We start from the raw sequence: 18,368 nt of genomic DNA, 5'->3' as shown, positions 1-18,368 counted from the left end.
GACAATCATTCTACATTCCCCTGCTGTAGGTCACAGGGATATACAGTAATCTAACATGGGCCAAGACATTCTACATTCCCCTGCTGTAGGTCACAGGGATATACAGTAATATAACATGGGACAAGACATTCTACATTCCCCTGCTGTAGGTCACAGGGACATACAGTAATCTAACATGGGCCAAGACAATCATTCTACATTCCCCTGCTGTATGTCACAGGGATATACAGTAATCTAACATGGGACAAGACATTCTACATTCCCCTGCTGTAGGTCACAGGGACATACAGTAATCTAACATGGGCCAAGACAATCATTCTACATTCCCCTGCTGTATGTCACAGGGATATACAGTAATCTAACATGGGACAAGACATTCTACATTCCCCTGCTGTAGGTCACAGGGATATACAGTAATCTAACATGGGCCAAGACAATCATTCTACATTCCCCTGCTGTAGGTCACAGGGATATACAGTAATCTAACATGGGCCAAGACAATCATTCTACATTCCCCTGCTGTAGGTCACAGGGATATACAGTAATCTAACATGGGCCAAGACAATAATTCTACATTCCCCTGCTGTAGGTCACAGGGATATACAGTAATCTAACATGGGCCAAGACAATCATTCTACATTCCCCTGCTGTAGGTCACAGGGATATACAGTAATCTAACATGGGCCAAGACAATCATTCTACATTCCCCTGCTGTAGGTCACAGGGATATACAGTAATATAACATGGGACAAGACATTCTACATTCCCCTGCTGTAGGTCACAGGGATATACAGTAATCTAACATGGGCCAAGACAATCCTTCTACATTCCCCTGCTGTAGGTCACAGGGATATACAGTAATCTAACATGGGACAAGACATTCTACATTCCCCTGCTGTAGGTCACAGGGACATACAGTAATCTAACATGGGCCAAGACATTCTACATTCCCCTGCTGTAGGTCACAGGGATATACAGTAATCTAACATGGGCCAAGACAATCCTTCTACATTCCCCTGCTGTAGGTCACAGGGATATACAGTAATCTAACATGGGACAAGACAATCATTCTACATTCCCCTGCTGTAGGTCACAGGGATATACAGTAATCTAACATGGGCCAAGACATTCTACATTCCCCTGCTGTAGGTCACAGGGATATACAGTAATATAACATGGGACAAGACATTCTACATTCCCCTGCTGTAGGTCACAGGGACATACAGTAATCTAACATGGGCCAAGACAATCATTCTACATTCCCCTGCTGTATGTCACAGGGATATACAGTAATCTAACATGGGACAAGACATTCTACATTCCCCTGCTGTAGGTCACAGGGATATACAGTAATCTAACATGGGCCAAGACAATCATTCTACATTCCCCTGCTGTAGGTCACAGGGATATACAGTAATCTAACATGGGCCAAGACAATCATTCTACATTCCCCTGCTGTAGGTCACAGGGATATACAGTAATCTAACATGGGCCAAGACAATAATTCTACATTCCCCTGCTGTAGGTCACAGGGATATACAGTAATCTAACATGGGCCAAGACAATCATTCTACATTCCCCTGCTGTAGGTCACAGGGATATACAGTAATCTAACATGGGCCAAGACAATCATTCTACATTCCCCTGCTGTAGGTCACAGGGATATACAGTAATATAACATGGGACAAGACATTCTACATTCCCCTGCTGTAGGTCACAGGGATATACAGTAATCTAACATGGGCCAAGACAATCCTTCTACATTCCCCTGCTGTAGGTCACAGGGATATACAGTAATCTAACATGGGACAAGACATTCTACATTCCCCTGCTGTAGGTCACAGGGATATACAGTAATCTAACATGGGCCAAGACATTCTACATTCCCCTGCTGTAGGTCACAGGGATATACAGTAATCTAACATGGGCCAAGACAATCATTCTACATTCTCCTGCTGTAGGTCACAGGGATATACAGTAATCTAACATGGGACAAGACAATCATTCTACATTCCCCTGCTGTAGGTCACAGGGATATACAGTAATCTAACATGGGCCAAGACATTCTACATCCCCCTGCTGTAGGTCACAGGGATATACAGTAATCTAACATGGGACAAGACAATCATTCTACATTCCCCTGCTGTAGGTCACAGGGATATACAGTAATCTAACATGGGACAAGACAATAATTCTACATTCCCCTGCTGTAGGTCACAGGGATATACAGTAATCTAACATGGGACAAGACAATCATTCTACATTCCCCTGCTGTAGGTCACAGGGATATACAGTAATCTAACATGGGCCAAGACATTCTACATTCCCCTGCTGTAGGTCACAGGGACATACAGTAATCTAACATGGGCCAAGACATTCTACATTCCCCTGCTGTAGGTCACAGGGATATACAGTAATCTAACATGGGCCAAGACAATCCTTCTACATTCCCCTGCTGTAGGTCACAGGGATATACAGTAATCTAACATGGGACAAGACAATCATTCTACATTCCCCTGCTGTAGGTCACAGGGATATACAGTAATCTAACATGGGCCAAGACATTCTACATTCCCCTGCTGTAGGTCACAGGGATATACAGTAATATAACATGGGACAAGACATTCTACATTCCCCTGCTGTAGGTCACAGGGACATACAGTAATCTAACATGGGCCAAGACAATCATTCTACATTCCCCTGCTGTATGTCACAGGGATATACAGTAATCTAACATGGGACAAGACATTCTACATTCCCCTGCTGTAGGTCACAGGGACATACAGTAATCTAACATGGGCCAAGACAATCATTCTACATTCCCCTGCTGTATGTCACAGGGATATACAGTAATCTAACATGGGACAAGACATTCTACATTCCCCTGCTGTAGGTCACAGGGATATACAGTAATCTAACATGGGCCAAGACAATCATTCTACATTCCCCTGCTGTAGGTCACAGGGATATACAGTAATCTAACATGGGCCAAGACAATCATTCTACATTCCCCTGCTGTAGGTCACAGGGATATACAGTAATCTAACATGGGCCAAGACAATAATTCTACATTCCCCTGCTGTAGGTCACAGGGATATACAGTAATCTAACATGGGCCAAGACAATCATTCTACATTCCCCTGCTGTAGGTCACAGGGATATACAGTAATCTAACATGGGCCAAGACAATCATTCTACATTCCCCTGCTGTAGGTCACAGGGATATACAGTAATATAACATGGGACAAGACATTCTACATTCCCCTGCTGTAGGTCACAGGGATATACAGTAATCTAACATGGGCCAAGACAATCCTTCTACATTCCCCTGCTGTAGGTCACAGGGATATACAGTAATCTAACATGGGACAAGACATTCTACATTCCCCTGCTGTAGGTCACAGGGACATACAGTAATCTAACATGGGCCAAGACATTCTACATTCCCCTGCTGTAGGTCACAGGGATATACAGTAATCTAACATGGGCCAAGACAATCCTTCTACATTCCCCTGCTGTAGGTCACAGGGATATACAGTAATCTAACATGGGACAAGACAATCATTCTACATTCCCCTGCTGTAGGTCACAGGGATATACAGTAATCTAACATGGGACAAGACAATCATTCTACATTCCCCTGCTGTAGGTCACAGGGATATACAGTAATCTAACATGGGCCAAGACATTCTACATTCCCCTGCTGTAGGTCACAGGGATATACAGTAATCTAACATGGGCCAAGACAATCATTCTACATTCCCCTGCTGTAGGTCACAGGGATATACAGTAATCTAACATGGGCCAAGACATTCTACATTCCCCTGCTGTAGGTCACAGGGATATACAGTAATCTAACATGGGACAAGACAATCATTCTACATTCCCCTGCTGTAGGTCACAGGGATATACAGTAATCTAACATGGGCCAAGACAATCCTTCTACATTCCCCTGCTGTAGGTCACAGGGATATACAGTAATCTAACATGGGACAAGACAATCATTCTACATTCCCCTGCTGTAGGTCACAGGGATATACAGTAATCTAACATGGGCCAAGACATTCTACATTCCCCTGCTGTAGGTCACAGGGATATACAGTAATATAACATGGGACAAGACATTCTACATTCCCCTGCTGTAGGTCACAGGGACATACAGTAATCTAACATGGGCCAAGACAATCATTCTACATTCCCCTGCTGTATGTCACAGGGATATACAGTAATCTAACATGGGACAAGACATTCTACATTCCCCTGCTGTAGGTCACAGGGATATACAGTAATCTAACATGGGACAAGACATTCTACATTCCCCTGCTGTAGGTCACAGGGATATACAGTAATCTAACATGGGCCAAGACATTCTACATTCCCCTGCTGTAGGTCACAGGGATATACAGTAATCTAACATGGGCCAAGACAATCATTCTACATTCTCCTGCTGTAGGTCACAGGGATATACAGTAATCTAACATGGGACAAGACAATCATTCTACATTCCCCTGCTGTAGGTCACAGGGATATACAGTAATCTAACATGGGCCAAGACATTCTACATCCCCCTGCTGTAGGTCACAGGGATATACAGTAATCTAACATGGGACAAGACAATCATTCTACATTCCCCTGCTGTAGGTCACAGGGATATACAGTAATCTAACATGGGACAAGACAATAATTCTACATTCCCCTGCTGTAGGTCACAGGGATATACAGTAATCTAACATGGGACAAGACAATCATTCTACATTCCCCTGCTGTAGGTCACAGGGATATACAGTAATCTAACATGGGCCAAGACATTCTACATTCCCCTGCTGTAGGTCACAGGGATATACAGTAATCTAACATGGGACAAGACAATCATTCTACATTCCCCTGCTGTAGGTCACAGGGATATACAGTAATCTAACATGGGCCAAGACAATCCTTCTACATTCCCCTGCTGTAGGTCACAGGGATATACAGTAATCTAACATGGGACAAGACAATCATTCTACATTCCCCTGCTGTAGGTCACAGGGATATACAGTAATCTAACATGGGCCAAGACATTCTACATTCCCCTGCTGTAGGTCACAGGGATATACAGTAATATAACATGGGACAAGACATTCTACATTCCCCTGCTGTAGGTCACAGGGACATACAGTAATCTAACATGGGCCAAGACAATCATTCTACATTCCCCTGCTGTATGTCACAGGGATATACAGTAATCTAACATGGGACAAGACATTCTACATTCCCCTGCTGTAGGTCACAGGGATATACAGTAATCTAACATGGGCCAAGACAATCATTCCACATTCCCCTGCTGTAGGTCACAGGGATATACAGTAATCTAACATGGGCCAAGACAATCATTCTACATTCCCCTGCTGTAGGTCACAGGGATATACAGTAATCTAACATGGGCCAAGACAATAATTCTACATTCCCCTGCTGTAGGTCACAGGGATATACAGTAATCTAACATGGGCCAAGACAATCATTCTACATTCCCCTGCTGTAGGTCACAGGGATATACAGTAATCTAACATGGGCCAAGACAATCATTCTACATTCCCCTGCTGTAGGTCACAGGGATATACAGTAATATAACATGGGACAAGACATTCTACATTCCCCTGCTGTAGGTCACAGGGATATACAGTAATCTAACATGGGCCAAGACAATCCTTCTACATTCCCCTGCTGTAGGTCACAGGGATATACAGTAATCTAACATGGGACAAGACATTCTACATTCCCCTGCTGTAGGTCACAGGGATATACAGTAATCTAACATGGGCCAAGACATTCTACATTCCCCTGCTGTAGGTCACAGGGATATACAGTAATCTAACATGGGCCAAGACAATCCTTCTACATTCTCCTGCTGTAGGTCACAGGGATATACAGTAATCTAACATGGGACAAGACAATCATTCTACATTCCCCTGCTGTAGGTCACAGGGATATACAGTAATCTAACATGGGCCAAGACATTCTACATTCCCCTGCTGTAGGTCACAGGGATATACAGTAATCTAACATGGGACAAGACAATCATTCTACATTCCCCTGCTGTAGGCCACAGGGATATACAGTAATCTAACATGGGACAAGACAATAATTCTACATTCCCCTGCTGTAGGTCACAGGGATATACAGTAATCTAACATGGGACAAGACAATCATTCTACATTCCCCTGCTGTAGGTCACAGGGATATACAGTAATCTAACATGGGCCAAGACATTCTACATTCCCCTGCTGTAGGTCACAGGGATATACAGTAATCTAACATGGGACAAGACAATCATTCTACATTCCCCTGCTGTAGGTCACAGGGATATACAGTAATCTAACATGGGACAAGACAATAATTCTACATTCCCCTGCTGTAGGTCACAGGGATATACAGTAATCTAACATGGGTCAAGACAATCATTCTACATTCCCCTGCTGTAGGTCACAGGGATATACAGTAATCTAACATGGGTCAAGACAATAATTCTACATTCCCCTGCTGTAGGTCACAGGGATATACAGTAATCTAACATGGGACAAGACAATCATTCTACATTCCCCTGCTGTAGGTCACAGGGATATACAGCAATCTAACATGGGACAAGACAATCATTCTACATTCCCCTGCTGTAGGTCACAGGGATATACAGTAATCTAACATGGGACAAGACATTCTACATTCCCCTGCTGTAGATCACAGGGATATACAGTAATCTAACATGGGCCAAGACAATCATTCTACATTCCCCTGCTGTAGGTCACAGGGATATACAGTAATCTAACATGGGCCAAGACATTCTACATTCCCCTGCTGTAGGTCACAGGGATATACAGTAATCTAACATGGGCCAAGACAATCCTTCTACATTCTCCTGCTGTAGGTCACAGGGATATACAGTAATCTAACATGGGACAAGACAATCATTCTACATTCCCCTGCTGTAGGTCACAGGGATATACAGTAATCTAACATGGGCCAAGACATTCTACATTCCCCTGCTGTAGGTCACAGGGATATACAGTAATCTAACATGGGCCAAGACAATCCTTCTACATTCCCCTGCTGTAGGTCACAGGGATATACAGTAATCTAACATGGGACAAGACAATAATTCTACATTCCCCTGCTGTAGGTCACAGGGATATACAGTAATCTAACATGGGACAAGACAATCATTCTACATTCCCCTGCTGTAGGTCACAGGGATATACAGTAATCTAACATGGGCCAAGACATTCTACATTCCCCTGCTGTAGGTCACAGGGATATACAGTAATCTAACATGGGACAAGACAATCATTCTACATTCCCCTGCTGTAGGTCACAGGGATATACAGTAATCTAACATGGGACAAGACAATAATTCTACATTCCCCTGCTGTAGGTCACAGGGATATACAGTAATCTAACATGGGTCAAGACAATCATTCTACATTCCCCTGCTGTAGGTCACAGGGATATACAGTAATCTAACATGGGTCAAGACAATAATTCTACATTCCCCTGCTGTAGGTCACAGGGATATACAGTAATCTAACATGGGACAAGACAATCATTCTACATTCCCCTGCTGTAGGTCACAGGGATATACAGCAATCTAACATGGGACAAGACAATCATTCTACATTCCCCTGCTGTAGGTCACAGGGATATACAGTAATCTAACATGGGACAAGACATTCTACATTCCCCTGCTGTAGATCACAGGGATATACAGTAATCTAACATGGGCCAAGACAATCATTCTACATTCCCCTGCTGTAGGTCACAGGGATATACAGTAATCTAACATGGGCCAAGACATTCTACATTCCCCTGCTGTAGGTCACAGGGATATACAGTAATCTAACATGGGCCAAGACAATCATTCTACATTCCCCGTCCTGTAGGTCACAGGGATATACAGTAATCTAACATGGGACAAGACAATCATTCTACATTCCCCTGCTGTAGGTCACAGGGATATACAGTAATCTAACATGGGCCAAGACATTCTACATTCCCCTGCTGTAGGTCACAGGGATATACAGTAATCTAACATGGGACAAGACATTCTACATTCCCCTGCTGTAGGTCACAGGGATATACAGTAATCTAACATGGGCCAAGACATTCTACATTCCCCTGCTGTAGGTCACAGGGATATACAGTAATCTAACATGGGCCAAGACATTCTACATTCCCCTGCTGTAGGTCACAGGGATATACAGTAATATAACATGGGACAAGACATTCTACATTCCCCTGCTGTAGGTCACAGGGATATACAGTAATCTAACATGGACCAAGACAATCATTCTACATTCCCCTGCTGTAGGTCACAGGGATATACAGTAATCTAACATGGGCCAAGACATTCTACATTCCCCTGCTGTAGGTCACAGGGATATACAGTAATATAACATGGGACAAGACATTCTACATTCCCCTGCTGTAGGTCACAGGGATATACAGTAATCTAACATGGGACAAGACATTCTACATTCCCCTGCTGTAGGTCACAGGGATATACAGTAATCTAACATGGGCCAAGACATTCTACATTCCCCTGCTGTAGGTCACAGGGATATACAGTAATCTAACATGGGACAAGACAATCATTCTACATTCCCCTGCTGTAGGTCACAGGGATATACAGTAATCTAACATGGGCCAAGACATTCTACATTCCCCTGCTGTAGGTCACAGGGATATACAGTAATCTAACATGGGACAAGACATTCTACATTCCCCTGCTGTAGGTCACAGGGATATACAGTAATCTAACATGGGCCAAGACATTCTACATTCCCCTGCTGTAGGTCACAGGGATATACAGTAATCTAACATGGGCCAAGACATTCTACATTCCCCTGCTGTAGGTCACAGGGATATACAGTAATCTAACATGGGCCAAGACATTCTACATTCCCCTGCTGTAGGTCACAGGGATATACAGTAATCTAACATGGGACAAGACATTCTACATTCCCCTGCTGTAGGTCACAGGGATATACAGTAATCTAACATGGGCCAAGACATTCTACATTCCCCTGCTGTAGGTCACAGGGATATACAGTAATATAACATGGGACAAGACATTCTACATTCCCCTGCTGTAGATCACAGGGATATACAGTAATCTAACATGGGACAAGACATTCTACATTCCCCTGCTGTAGGTCACAGGGATATACAGTAATCTAACATGGGCCAAGACAATCATTCTACATTCCCCTGCTGTAGGTCACAGGGATATACAGTAATCTAACATGGGACAAGACATTCTACATTCCCCTGCTGTAGGTCACAGGGATATACAGTAATCTAACATGGGCCAAGACATTCTACATTCCCCTGCTGTAGGTCACAGGGATATACAGTAATCTAACATGGGCCAAGACAATCACTCTACACTCCCCTGCTGTAGGTCACAGGGATATACAGTAATCTAACATGGGACAAGACAATCATTCTACATTCCCCTGCTGTAGGTCACAGGGATATACAGTAATCTAACATGGGACAAGACAATAGAATCACTTATATACAGTCCATTCAGGAAGTATTCAGATCCCTCGACTCTTGCCACATTCTGTTTACGTTACAGCCTTATTCTAAAACTGATCACCCCCCCCCCCCCCCCCCCTAATCAATCTACACACAATACCCCATAATTACGAAGCAAAAACAGGTTGTTGTTTTTTTGTGCAAATGCATAAAAAATTCTAAACTTAAATATCACATTTACGTAAGTATTCAAACCCTTTACTCAGTACTTGGTTGAAACACCTTTGGCAGTGATTACAGCCTCAAGTCTTCTTGGGTATGAACTACTAGCTTGGCACACCTGTATTTGGGGAGTTTCTCCCATGAATGCTCAAAAGGTAATGTTACCAGTCTGAGTGATAGACATGACTGCTCACTGGGTAATGTTACCAGTCTGACTGATAGACATGACTGCTCATAGGTAACGTTACCAGTCTGAGTGGTAGACATGACTACTCTATAGGTAACGTTACCAGTCTGAGTGATAGACATGACTACTCTATGGGTAACGTTACCAGTCTGAGTGATAGACATGACTGCTCTATGGGTAACGTTACCAGTCTGAGTGATAGACATGACTGCTCATAGGTAACGTTACCAGTCTGAGTGATAGACATGACTGCTCACTGGGTAATGTTACCAGTCTGACTGATAGACATGACTGCTCATAGGTAACGTTACCAGTCTGAGTGGTAGACATGACTACTCTATAGGTAACGTTACCAGTCTGAGTGATAGACATGACTGCTCTATAGGTAACGTTACCAGTCTGAGTGATAGACATGACTACTCTATGGGTAACGTTACCAGTCTGAGTGATAGACATGACTGCTCATAGGTAACGTTACCAGTCTGAGTGATAGACATGACTGCTCTATGGGTAATGTTACCAGTCTGAGTGATAGACATGACTACTCTATGGGTAACGTTACCAGTCTGAGTGATAGACATGACTGCTCTATGGGTAATGTTACCAGTCTGAGTGATAGACATGACTACTCTATGGGTAATGTTACCAGTCTGAGTGATAGACATGACTACTCTATAGGTAACGTTACCAGTCTGAGTGATAGACATGACTGCTCTATAGGTAACGTTACCAGTCTGAGTGATAGACATGACTGCTCTATAGGTAACGTTACCAGTCTGAGTGATAGACATGACTACTCTATGGGTAACGTTACCAGTCTGAGTGATAGACATGACTGCTCTATGGGTAACGTTACCAGTCTGAGTGATAGACATGACTGCTCTATGGGTAATGTTACCAGTCTGAGTGATAGACATGACTGCTCTATGGGTAATGTTACCAGTCTGAGTGATAGACATGACTGCTCTATGGGTAACGTTACCAGTCTGAGTGATAGACATGACTACTCTATGGGTAACGTTACCAGTCTGAGTGATAGACATGACTGCTCTATGGGTAATGTTACCAGTCTGAGTGATAGACATGACTGCTCTATGGGTAACGTTACCAGTCTGAGTGATAGACATGACTGCTCTATAGGTAACGTTACCAGTCTGAGTGATAGACATGACTACTCTATGGGTAATGTTACCAGTCTGAGTGATAGACATGACTGCTCTATGGGTAACGTTACCAGTCTGAGTGATAGACATGACTACTCTATAGGTAACGTTACCAGTCTGAGTGATAGACATGACTGCTCTATAGGTAACGTTACCAGTCTGAGTGATAGACATGACTGCTCTATGGGTAACGTTACCAGTCTGAGTGATAGACATGACTGCTCTATGGGTAACGTTACCAGTCTGAGTGATAGACATGAAAGCAATGTATCAGGCTAAAGAGGACTCATATGTTTAAACGCTGGGCCAATTTCCTTCTCTTTCCCTCTGTTAGGAAGGAGGTATTTACACCCAGCAGCCAAGCCTCTGTGTGCTCATCTCCTTTCATTCCACACAGAGAGAAACATGAGGCAGGCAGGCAGGCAGACAGACAAGCAGGCTGTACTTTTGAAAAGCCAGAGCTTTGTACATTCTATGAGCTTCTGTTTGGATTCCCACATTCAAGTCTCTTTGAAGTGTCTGACAGACAGTCTGGTGTCTCTGTCTGGCTCGGCATTAGATACATTCACTTCTCTACATTACCAGCATCGGATTCCTTACTTTTACCAACTACAGAAGCTGAGGTGGAAAATGTCACTGAAATACATCCAAACGGTGCTTATTTCAGTAGACCTGGTCTTGCTGCCACTGCAGTGCACAGGTGCCTGGACTTGCACTGTGTACATTGATGAACCATTGATGAACCATTGATGAATTGCAGAACCAACATATACTTGGAGGCAGTCCAACACCAACCTATGGCAATACAATCAAATCAACATGGCATATCAACTGTATACAAGACAGACAGTAGTTAGGATGCTAATCATCATAGGCCCTTTATGGAGGAATCAAATATATGATTCTAATCATCATAGGGCCTTCATGGAGGAATCAAATATATGATTCTAATCATCATAGGGCCTTCATGGAGGAATCAAATATATGATTCTAATCATCATAGGACCTTCATGGAGGAATCAAATATATGATTCTAATCATCATAGGGCCTTCATGGAGGAATCAAATATATGATTCTAATCATCATAGGACCTTCATGGAGGAATCAAATATATGATTCTAATCATCATAGGACCTTCATGGAGGAATCAAATATATGATTCTAATCATCATAGGGCCTTCATGGAGGAATCAAATATATGATTCTAATCATCATATACCTATAATACTATCATAAAGTATCATGCAGCCAGCTGCTAACATCCTTTATACTGGGCCTTTCTGCTGGAGATGTTGCCCACTGTCTGGATCCCACCGCTGCCACCAAATGGAAGGAAGGCTGTTGGTGGCTGATTAAAGCACATTTCCTAGTCTAGTTTAACACAATGCATACTGCTGACATACAAGTTTCTGTGCACCCAGAGCAGAAGCAGCAACCACAACTCCTTCTCCACAGCTGCCCCCGGCTTGGCTTTGATCCCAGAGGACCAACTTCCATGTCAAACGTCTAGCGGCAGAGGAGCTATTAGAGTCAAACACCTGCCTCAGACAAGACAGCCACAGAGGCCCAAATGGCACCCTATTCCCTACATAGTGCAATACTTTGACCAGCGTGCTATGGGTAGTGCACTACATAGAGAATAGGGTGCATTTGGAATGTAGACAGAGACTTTTAATTGCACCGATATGAATCTCCTAATTTTCTCCAAGCCCCCCACGCTTCTAGGATGAGTCCCTCGTCATCCTGATGATCCTTCCTCTAATTAAGAAGTCTTTCATCGTCCTGATGATCCTTCCACTAATTAAGAATCAGTCTTTCATTGTCCTGATGATCCTTCCACTAATTAAGAATCAGTCTTTCATCGTCCTGATGATCCTTCCACTAATTAAGAATCAGTCTTTCATCGTCCTGATGATCCTTCCTCTAATTAAGAATCAGTCTTTCATCGTCCTGATGATCCTTCCACTAATTAAGGATGAGTCATATGATATCATACATGTCTTTCAAATTCACTGTCTCAATTACAAGGGAAAAACATTAGCGACCTGAACCATGCGCTGTCTGACAAATGAATGCTGAAATGTACGTACTATCGTGGTGCACTAACATGGAAATGTTTGTGACTGAGTCATCCCATGGGTGAAATCAGGGCTCTCCAACCCTGTTCCTGGAGAGATACCCTCCTGTATAGGTTTTTGCTCCAACCCTAGCTGGTTGGTAAGCTGAATCAGGCTGGTGATGACCTGTGCGGAGCCCAAGTCCAACCCAATAAGCAATGATGATTCAGCCCAGTTTGAAGAAATGTGGGATAAGAGATCAGCTTGCTGCCATGATGTAACTGACTGAAACCTAACAACAGACCTAATATCCTAACATTGCCCATTCTGCCCCATGGTACAACCAGGTCCTCAGGCCACCTGGGCAAAACTGGTTGAAATAATATCATCACAGTTAAACTGGTTGAAATTACATTATTATGATGTTATTAGGACATCAATGTGACATCATTTCTCCTATTTTTGCCCGCTGCACATGTTGTCGTGACAACTACGATTGTTACCGTGGTCACAGCTGTCTTAGTTCCAGGAAAATCTAGTTCAGACGTCCCCACTGTCCCCTGTCCTAAAGAGTCTCTTCTCTCTCTGCACACATAGCCACCAGCGCTGACTCAGGTATTTCAACATCACAATCAGCATCACTTCCCCACTGTAACCACCCTGGTCTGCTGCACGCTATCAGCTGCTAAGGGGCTAGCACATTGAAGAACAAAGCCCTTGCCTTGAGCGATGTCAACACAACACTCTCCCACACAGCCACGGGTAGCCTAGAGGTTAAGAGTGTCAGGCCAGTAACCGAAAGGTTGCTGGTTCGAATCCCCAAGCTGACTAGGTGAAAAATCTGTTGACGTGCCCTTGAGCAAGGCTCTTAACCCTAATTGCACCTGTAAATAAATATCCCTGGATAAGAGTGTCTGTTAATGACTAAAATGTCAAAAAGCTAGCAAACAGTCCCAAATGATTATCCCCAGGACAACTAATTCCCCTGAGGCACTTGCTCTCAAGGTGATGGAGTAACAACACATGACTTGTCCCTCCACCCCTACCGTCCTTTCACAATATCACTCTGGCACCATCACATTCTAATACGTCTGTCTTGTTGAGACTTACAGTAAGAGAATGAAAATGAAATCTGAAGTTTGGAGAGACAGATGGCGTGCATAAACAAACCCCGTCACCCATTACTGATTCACTGGAGAGGCTACAAACTACTATCTTAACCTCCTAGTTTGTGATGATAGATTATAGAGGAGCAATGGACCCTGGTAATCTGGGTTTAGGAGATGATCCTAAATTAACACTACCGCGGTGCCCTTTGTCTATGAGGACACAGCAATTTTCCAATGAAATAAGGGCAAGAACCTGTTTTGTACACTCTAAACATTTGGTGGCAGCAGTGGGATTTGAAACCACGCCCACAAAGAGACTGAAGCCCAAAGTAATTAAAGGTACAGTAACCTATTATTGTCTCAATATAGGACCAGTAAAAGAAGAGAGGCCAGAGGTGTGTTAAAGCTGTATGTCATTGCGTCTGCTGGGATGGAAGCCAGTGGAGGTATCTGTGATTGTACAGGCATTTGTTTACGGGTCCATGTATTGATGGTGTGAGATCTAGATTTAGTGAGCTAGTTACAGAGATGCTTACTGTCAGAAGGTATGCCTATTTCCTCTGGCAGTGTGTGTGGGTAGGTGCTACAGGGATTACATGTGCTCTCACTAATGGCATTAGCTGGGCTCACTCCACTACTGCTCTGTTTAGAGGGAGAAAGGTCTTAAACTGAACACTAATGAAACCAGCTCATTAGCTACAGATATCTCTGTCCCAGTGGTTTGTTATTACCTCTGGGGAAGCCACGTGTTCATGCTTCACACACACACACACACACACACACACAAGCACCAAACACACACACACACACACATTTTGTCAAGGAACCAACACCCATTCCAATGGCTGCACCTGTTCAGACGATTGTTTATTGTTGCCCTCTCATCCAATGAGAAATGTAATCTGGCATCTGATATTATCAGACTCTTACTAACATCTTTCTGAACAACACTGGAAGACAAACTAACATATCCCTCTGAACAACACTGAAAGACAAACTAACATATCCCTCTGAACAACACTGAAAGACAAACTAACATATCCCTCTGAACAACACTGAAAGGCAAACTAACTTATCCCTCTGAACAACACTGAAAGACAAACTAACATATCCCTCTGAACAACACTGAAAGACAAACTAACATATCCCTCTGAACAACACTGAAAGACAAACTAACATATCCCTCTGAACAACACTGAAAGACAAACTAACATATCCCTCTGAACAACACTGAAAGGCAAACTAACATATCCCTCTGAACAACACTGAAAGACAAACTAACATATCCCTCTGAACAACACTGAAAGGCAAACTAACTTATCCCTCTGAACAACACTGAAAGGCAAACTAACATATCCCTCTGAACAACACTGAAAGACAAACTAACATATCCCTCTGAACAACACTGAAAGACAAACTAACATATCCCTCTGAACAACACTGAAAGACAAACTAACATATCCCTCTGAACAACACTGAAAGGCAAACTAACATATCCCTCTGAACAACACTGAAAGACAAACTAACATATCCTTCTGAACAACACTGAAAGACAAACTAACATATCCCTCTGAACAACACTGAAAGGCAAACTAACTGATCCTTCTGAACAACACTGAAAGACAAACTAACATATCCCTCTGAACAACACTGAAAGGCAAACTAACATATCCCTCTGAACAACACTGAAAGACAAACTAACTGATCCTTCTGAACAACACTGAAAGACAAACTAACATATCCCTCTGAACAACACTGAAAGACAAACTAACATATCCCTCTGAACAACACTGAAAGGCAAACTAACTTATCCTTCTGAACAACACTGAAAGACAAACTAACATATCCCTCTGAACAACACTGAAAGGCAAACTAACTGATCCTTCTGAACAACACTGAAAGACAAACTAACATATCCCTCTGAACAACACTGAAAGGCAAACTAACTGATCCTTCTGAACAACACTGAAAGACAAACTAACTGATCCTTCTGAACAACACTGGAAGACAAACTAACTGATCCTTCTGAACAACACAGAAAGGCAAACTAACTGATCCTTCTGAACAACACTGGAAGACAAACTAACTGATCCTTCTGAACAACACAGAAAGGCAAACTAACTGATCCTTCTGAACAACACAGAAAGGCAAACTAACTGATCCTTCTGAACAACACAGAAAGGCAAACTAACTGATCCTTCTGAACAACACAGAAAGGCAAACTAACTGATCCTTCTGAACAACACAGAAAGGCAAACTAACATATCCTTCTGAACAACACAGAAAGGCAAACTAACTGATCCTTCTGAACAACACAGAAAGCAACATATAGTATCATACTGTACATCTCCAAGAGACACATGAACAAAACATTGATCAAATAGTAACATGATCACATCGATCAAGTATTTCAGAGAGAGAGAGCAACTCTCATTTACATAGGTACATTATCTACAATATGAAAATAAACCCAAGGCACCTGATAATGAAATTCAACCAAAGTGGAACATGACATTTCCCCATATCCTGCTGACTGTGGCGACACCATGAATACATTAACAGAGGCAGGCAACAAGACAACCATCAATCATCTGTTGACCATAGGCTGTCTAGTCCACATAGTTGGTTCCCAAGGCAGCCCATCTTACCTGGAGGAGGCGGATCCTTCACCGCAGGATGGAGGAACGCTTGGAAACTGGATGCGCAAAGTTCGCTCACTGTCCCCATGACGGCTCAGTCAAAACTGTGTGTGTGGATGGGGGGAAGGATTCTTAGTGTACTAGTGTGGGTGTGAGAGTGTCTGAGGGGCTTTCTCTTTCGTTCCCTGTGATTCAGTTCGGCAGACGGAGGTGGAGAGAGGATCAGTTGTCGTGAAGGCCAGTCTCCCTTCTTTCCAGAGAGACAAAGAGAGAGAGCTCTCCTCATCCCCTTCTTCGCTCCTTCTCGTCTGCCTCCTCAGCCGACGGCTGCTGTCCATGGAACACGTTCCTCCTCAGGTCCTGGTGTGTGTCACTGGGACTTCAAGCAGTTAAAGCACTTTTCCTTCACCCTCTTCTCCTCCTTTATTTCTCTCTCTCTTTCTGGATCTGTCTTTCTATCCTTTCTCTTCAGTAGCCACAGCTGAACTCTTTGCTGCTTTCTCTCTCTTCCTCTATTCTGCTCCCTCTCTCTCTTCCTCTATTCTGCTCCCTCTCTCTCTTCCTCTATTCTGCTCCCTCTCTCTGAGCCTCTTTTCTCTCGCTGTGTGTCTCTTGCGCTCCCTTCTTACTTTGCACAGTAACTCTGCAAGATATTCTTAGACTAAACATATTGCACACACAAACACATTCTCAGGCTGTGTGTAAGAGCACATATTAACTCACCTTATGGGCAAATTCTCTCTCTCTCTCAACACAAACAGATGCATTGAAAAACACCACCCGTGATAACATCAATATTTTCTGCAGCACCAAGACCTGAAGCAGTTCAAAGGATCATGTTTATAGGAATATTTAGTCATCCGTCAGAATACTAAGGGGTGTTTTTTAATAGACTTTTATCTAGACTCTTGGGTCACATCCCTTGAAATGACTGGTATATGAGAACACCATGTAACCAATAACTACACCAATCCAGTGCTTTTAAATGTGTGGAGAGAAGGGAACAAGGGCACACCTCAGGAAGGAGGAGAGGACATTGGGAAGCACCATATGTCCAGCAAATCAAGGCTTATTGGACCTTGGATTCTTTAAACCATCCCACACTCTTATATGAAAGTGGTATCCTGAAATAACCTGTCAAAAGCTGCACGACATTGACCAAGATATATACTTCAACATGCCGATCTGAAAAACGTGAAACGTTCGCAATTGTCTGTGAGTATAGACATTTAAAGCAAGACGTCATACACACACACACACAGATGTCTTAGCCTGGTTCCTACATCTGTTCGTGCTGTCCTATGGTCATTGTCATTCCAAAACATGACATTGGACCATAGCAGTTGGCTATACAGGCCAAACAGATCTGGGACAGGGCTAATCGACTACAGGCAGCAGGTAGCCTAGAGGTTCAGAGTGTTGGTCCAGTAACCGAAAGGTCGCTGGTTCGATTCCCTGAGCCGACTAGGTGAAAAACCTG

The 18,368-nt window shown here is 43.2% G+C and overlaps 1 protein-coding gene across 2 annotated transcripts in view; it reads right to left on the bottom strand.

Annotated features, from left to right (window-relative positions):
• Positions 1 to 18,368, bottom strand: part of LOC110487087 (cytohesin-1) — a 128,092-nt gene that overhangs the window by 92,269 nt on the left and 17,455 nt on the right. The window contains exon 1 of one of the 2 annotated variants that reach the window (XM_036941846.1): positions 16,898 to 17,205. The exons of the other annotated variant lie outside the window; for it this stretch is intronic. Within the exon in view, the coding sequence (XP_036797741.1) occupies positions 16,898 to 16,976 (79 nt within the window). The 5' untranslated portion in view covers positions 16,977 to 17,205. Of the gene's footprint in view, positions 1 to 16,897; positions 17,206 to 18,368 lie in introns of those variants that run through there. 2 annotated transcript variants of the gene reach the window in all.

The sequence above is a fragment of the Oncorhynchus mykiss genome, chromosome 13 (genome assembly GCF_013265735.2).
Source record: "Oncorhynchus mykiss isolate Arlee chromosome 13, USDA_OmykA_1.1, whole genome shotgun sequence".
NCBI classification, from domain to species: Eukaryota; Metazoa; Chordata; class Actinopteri; order Salmoniformes; family Salmonidae; genus Oncorhynchus; species Oncorhynchus mykiss.
This window is presented reverse-complemented; position numbering and strand designations above follow the sequence as displayed.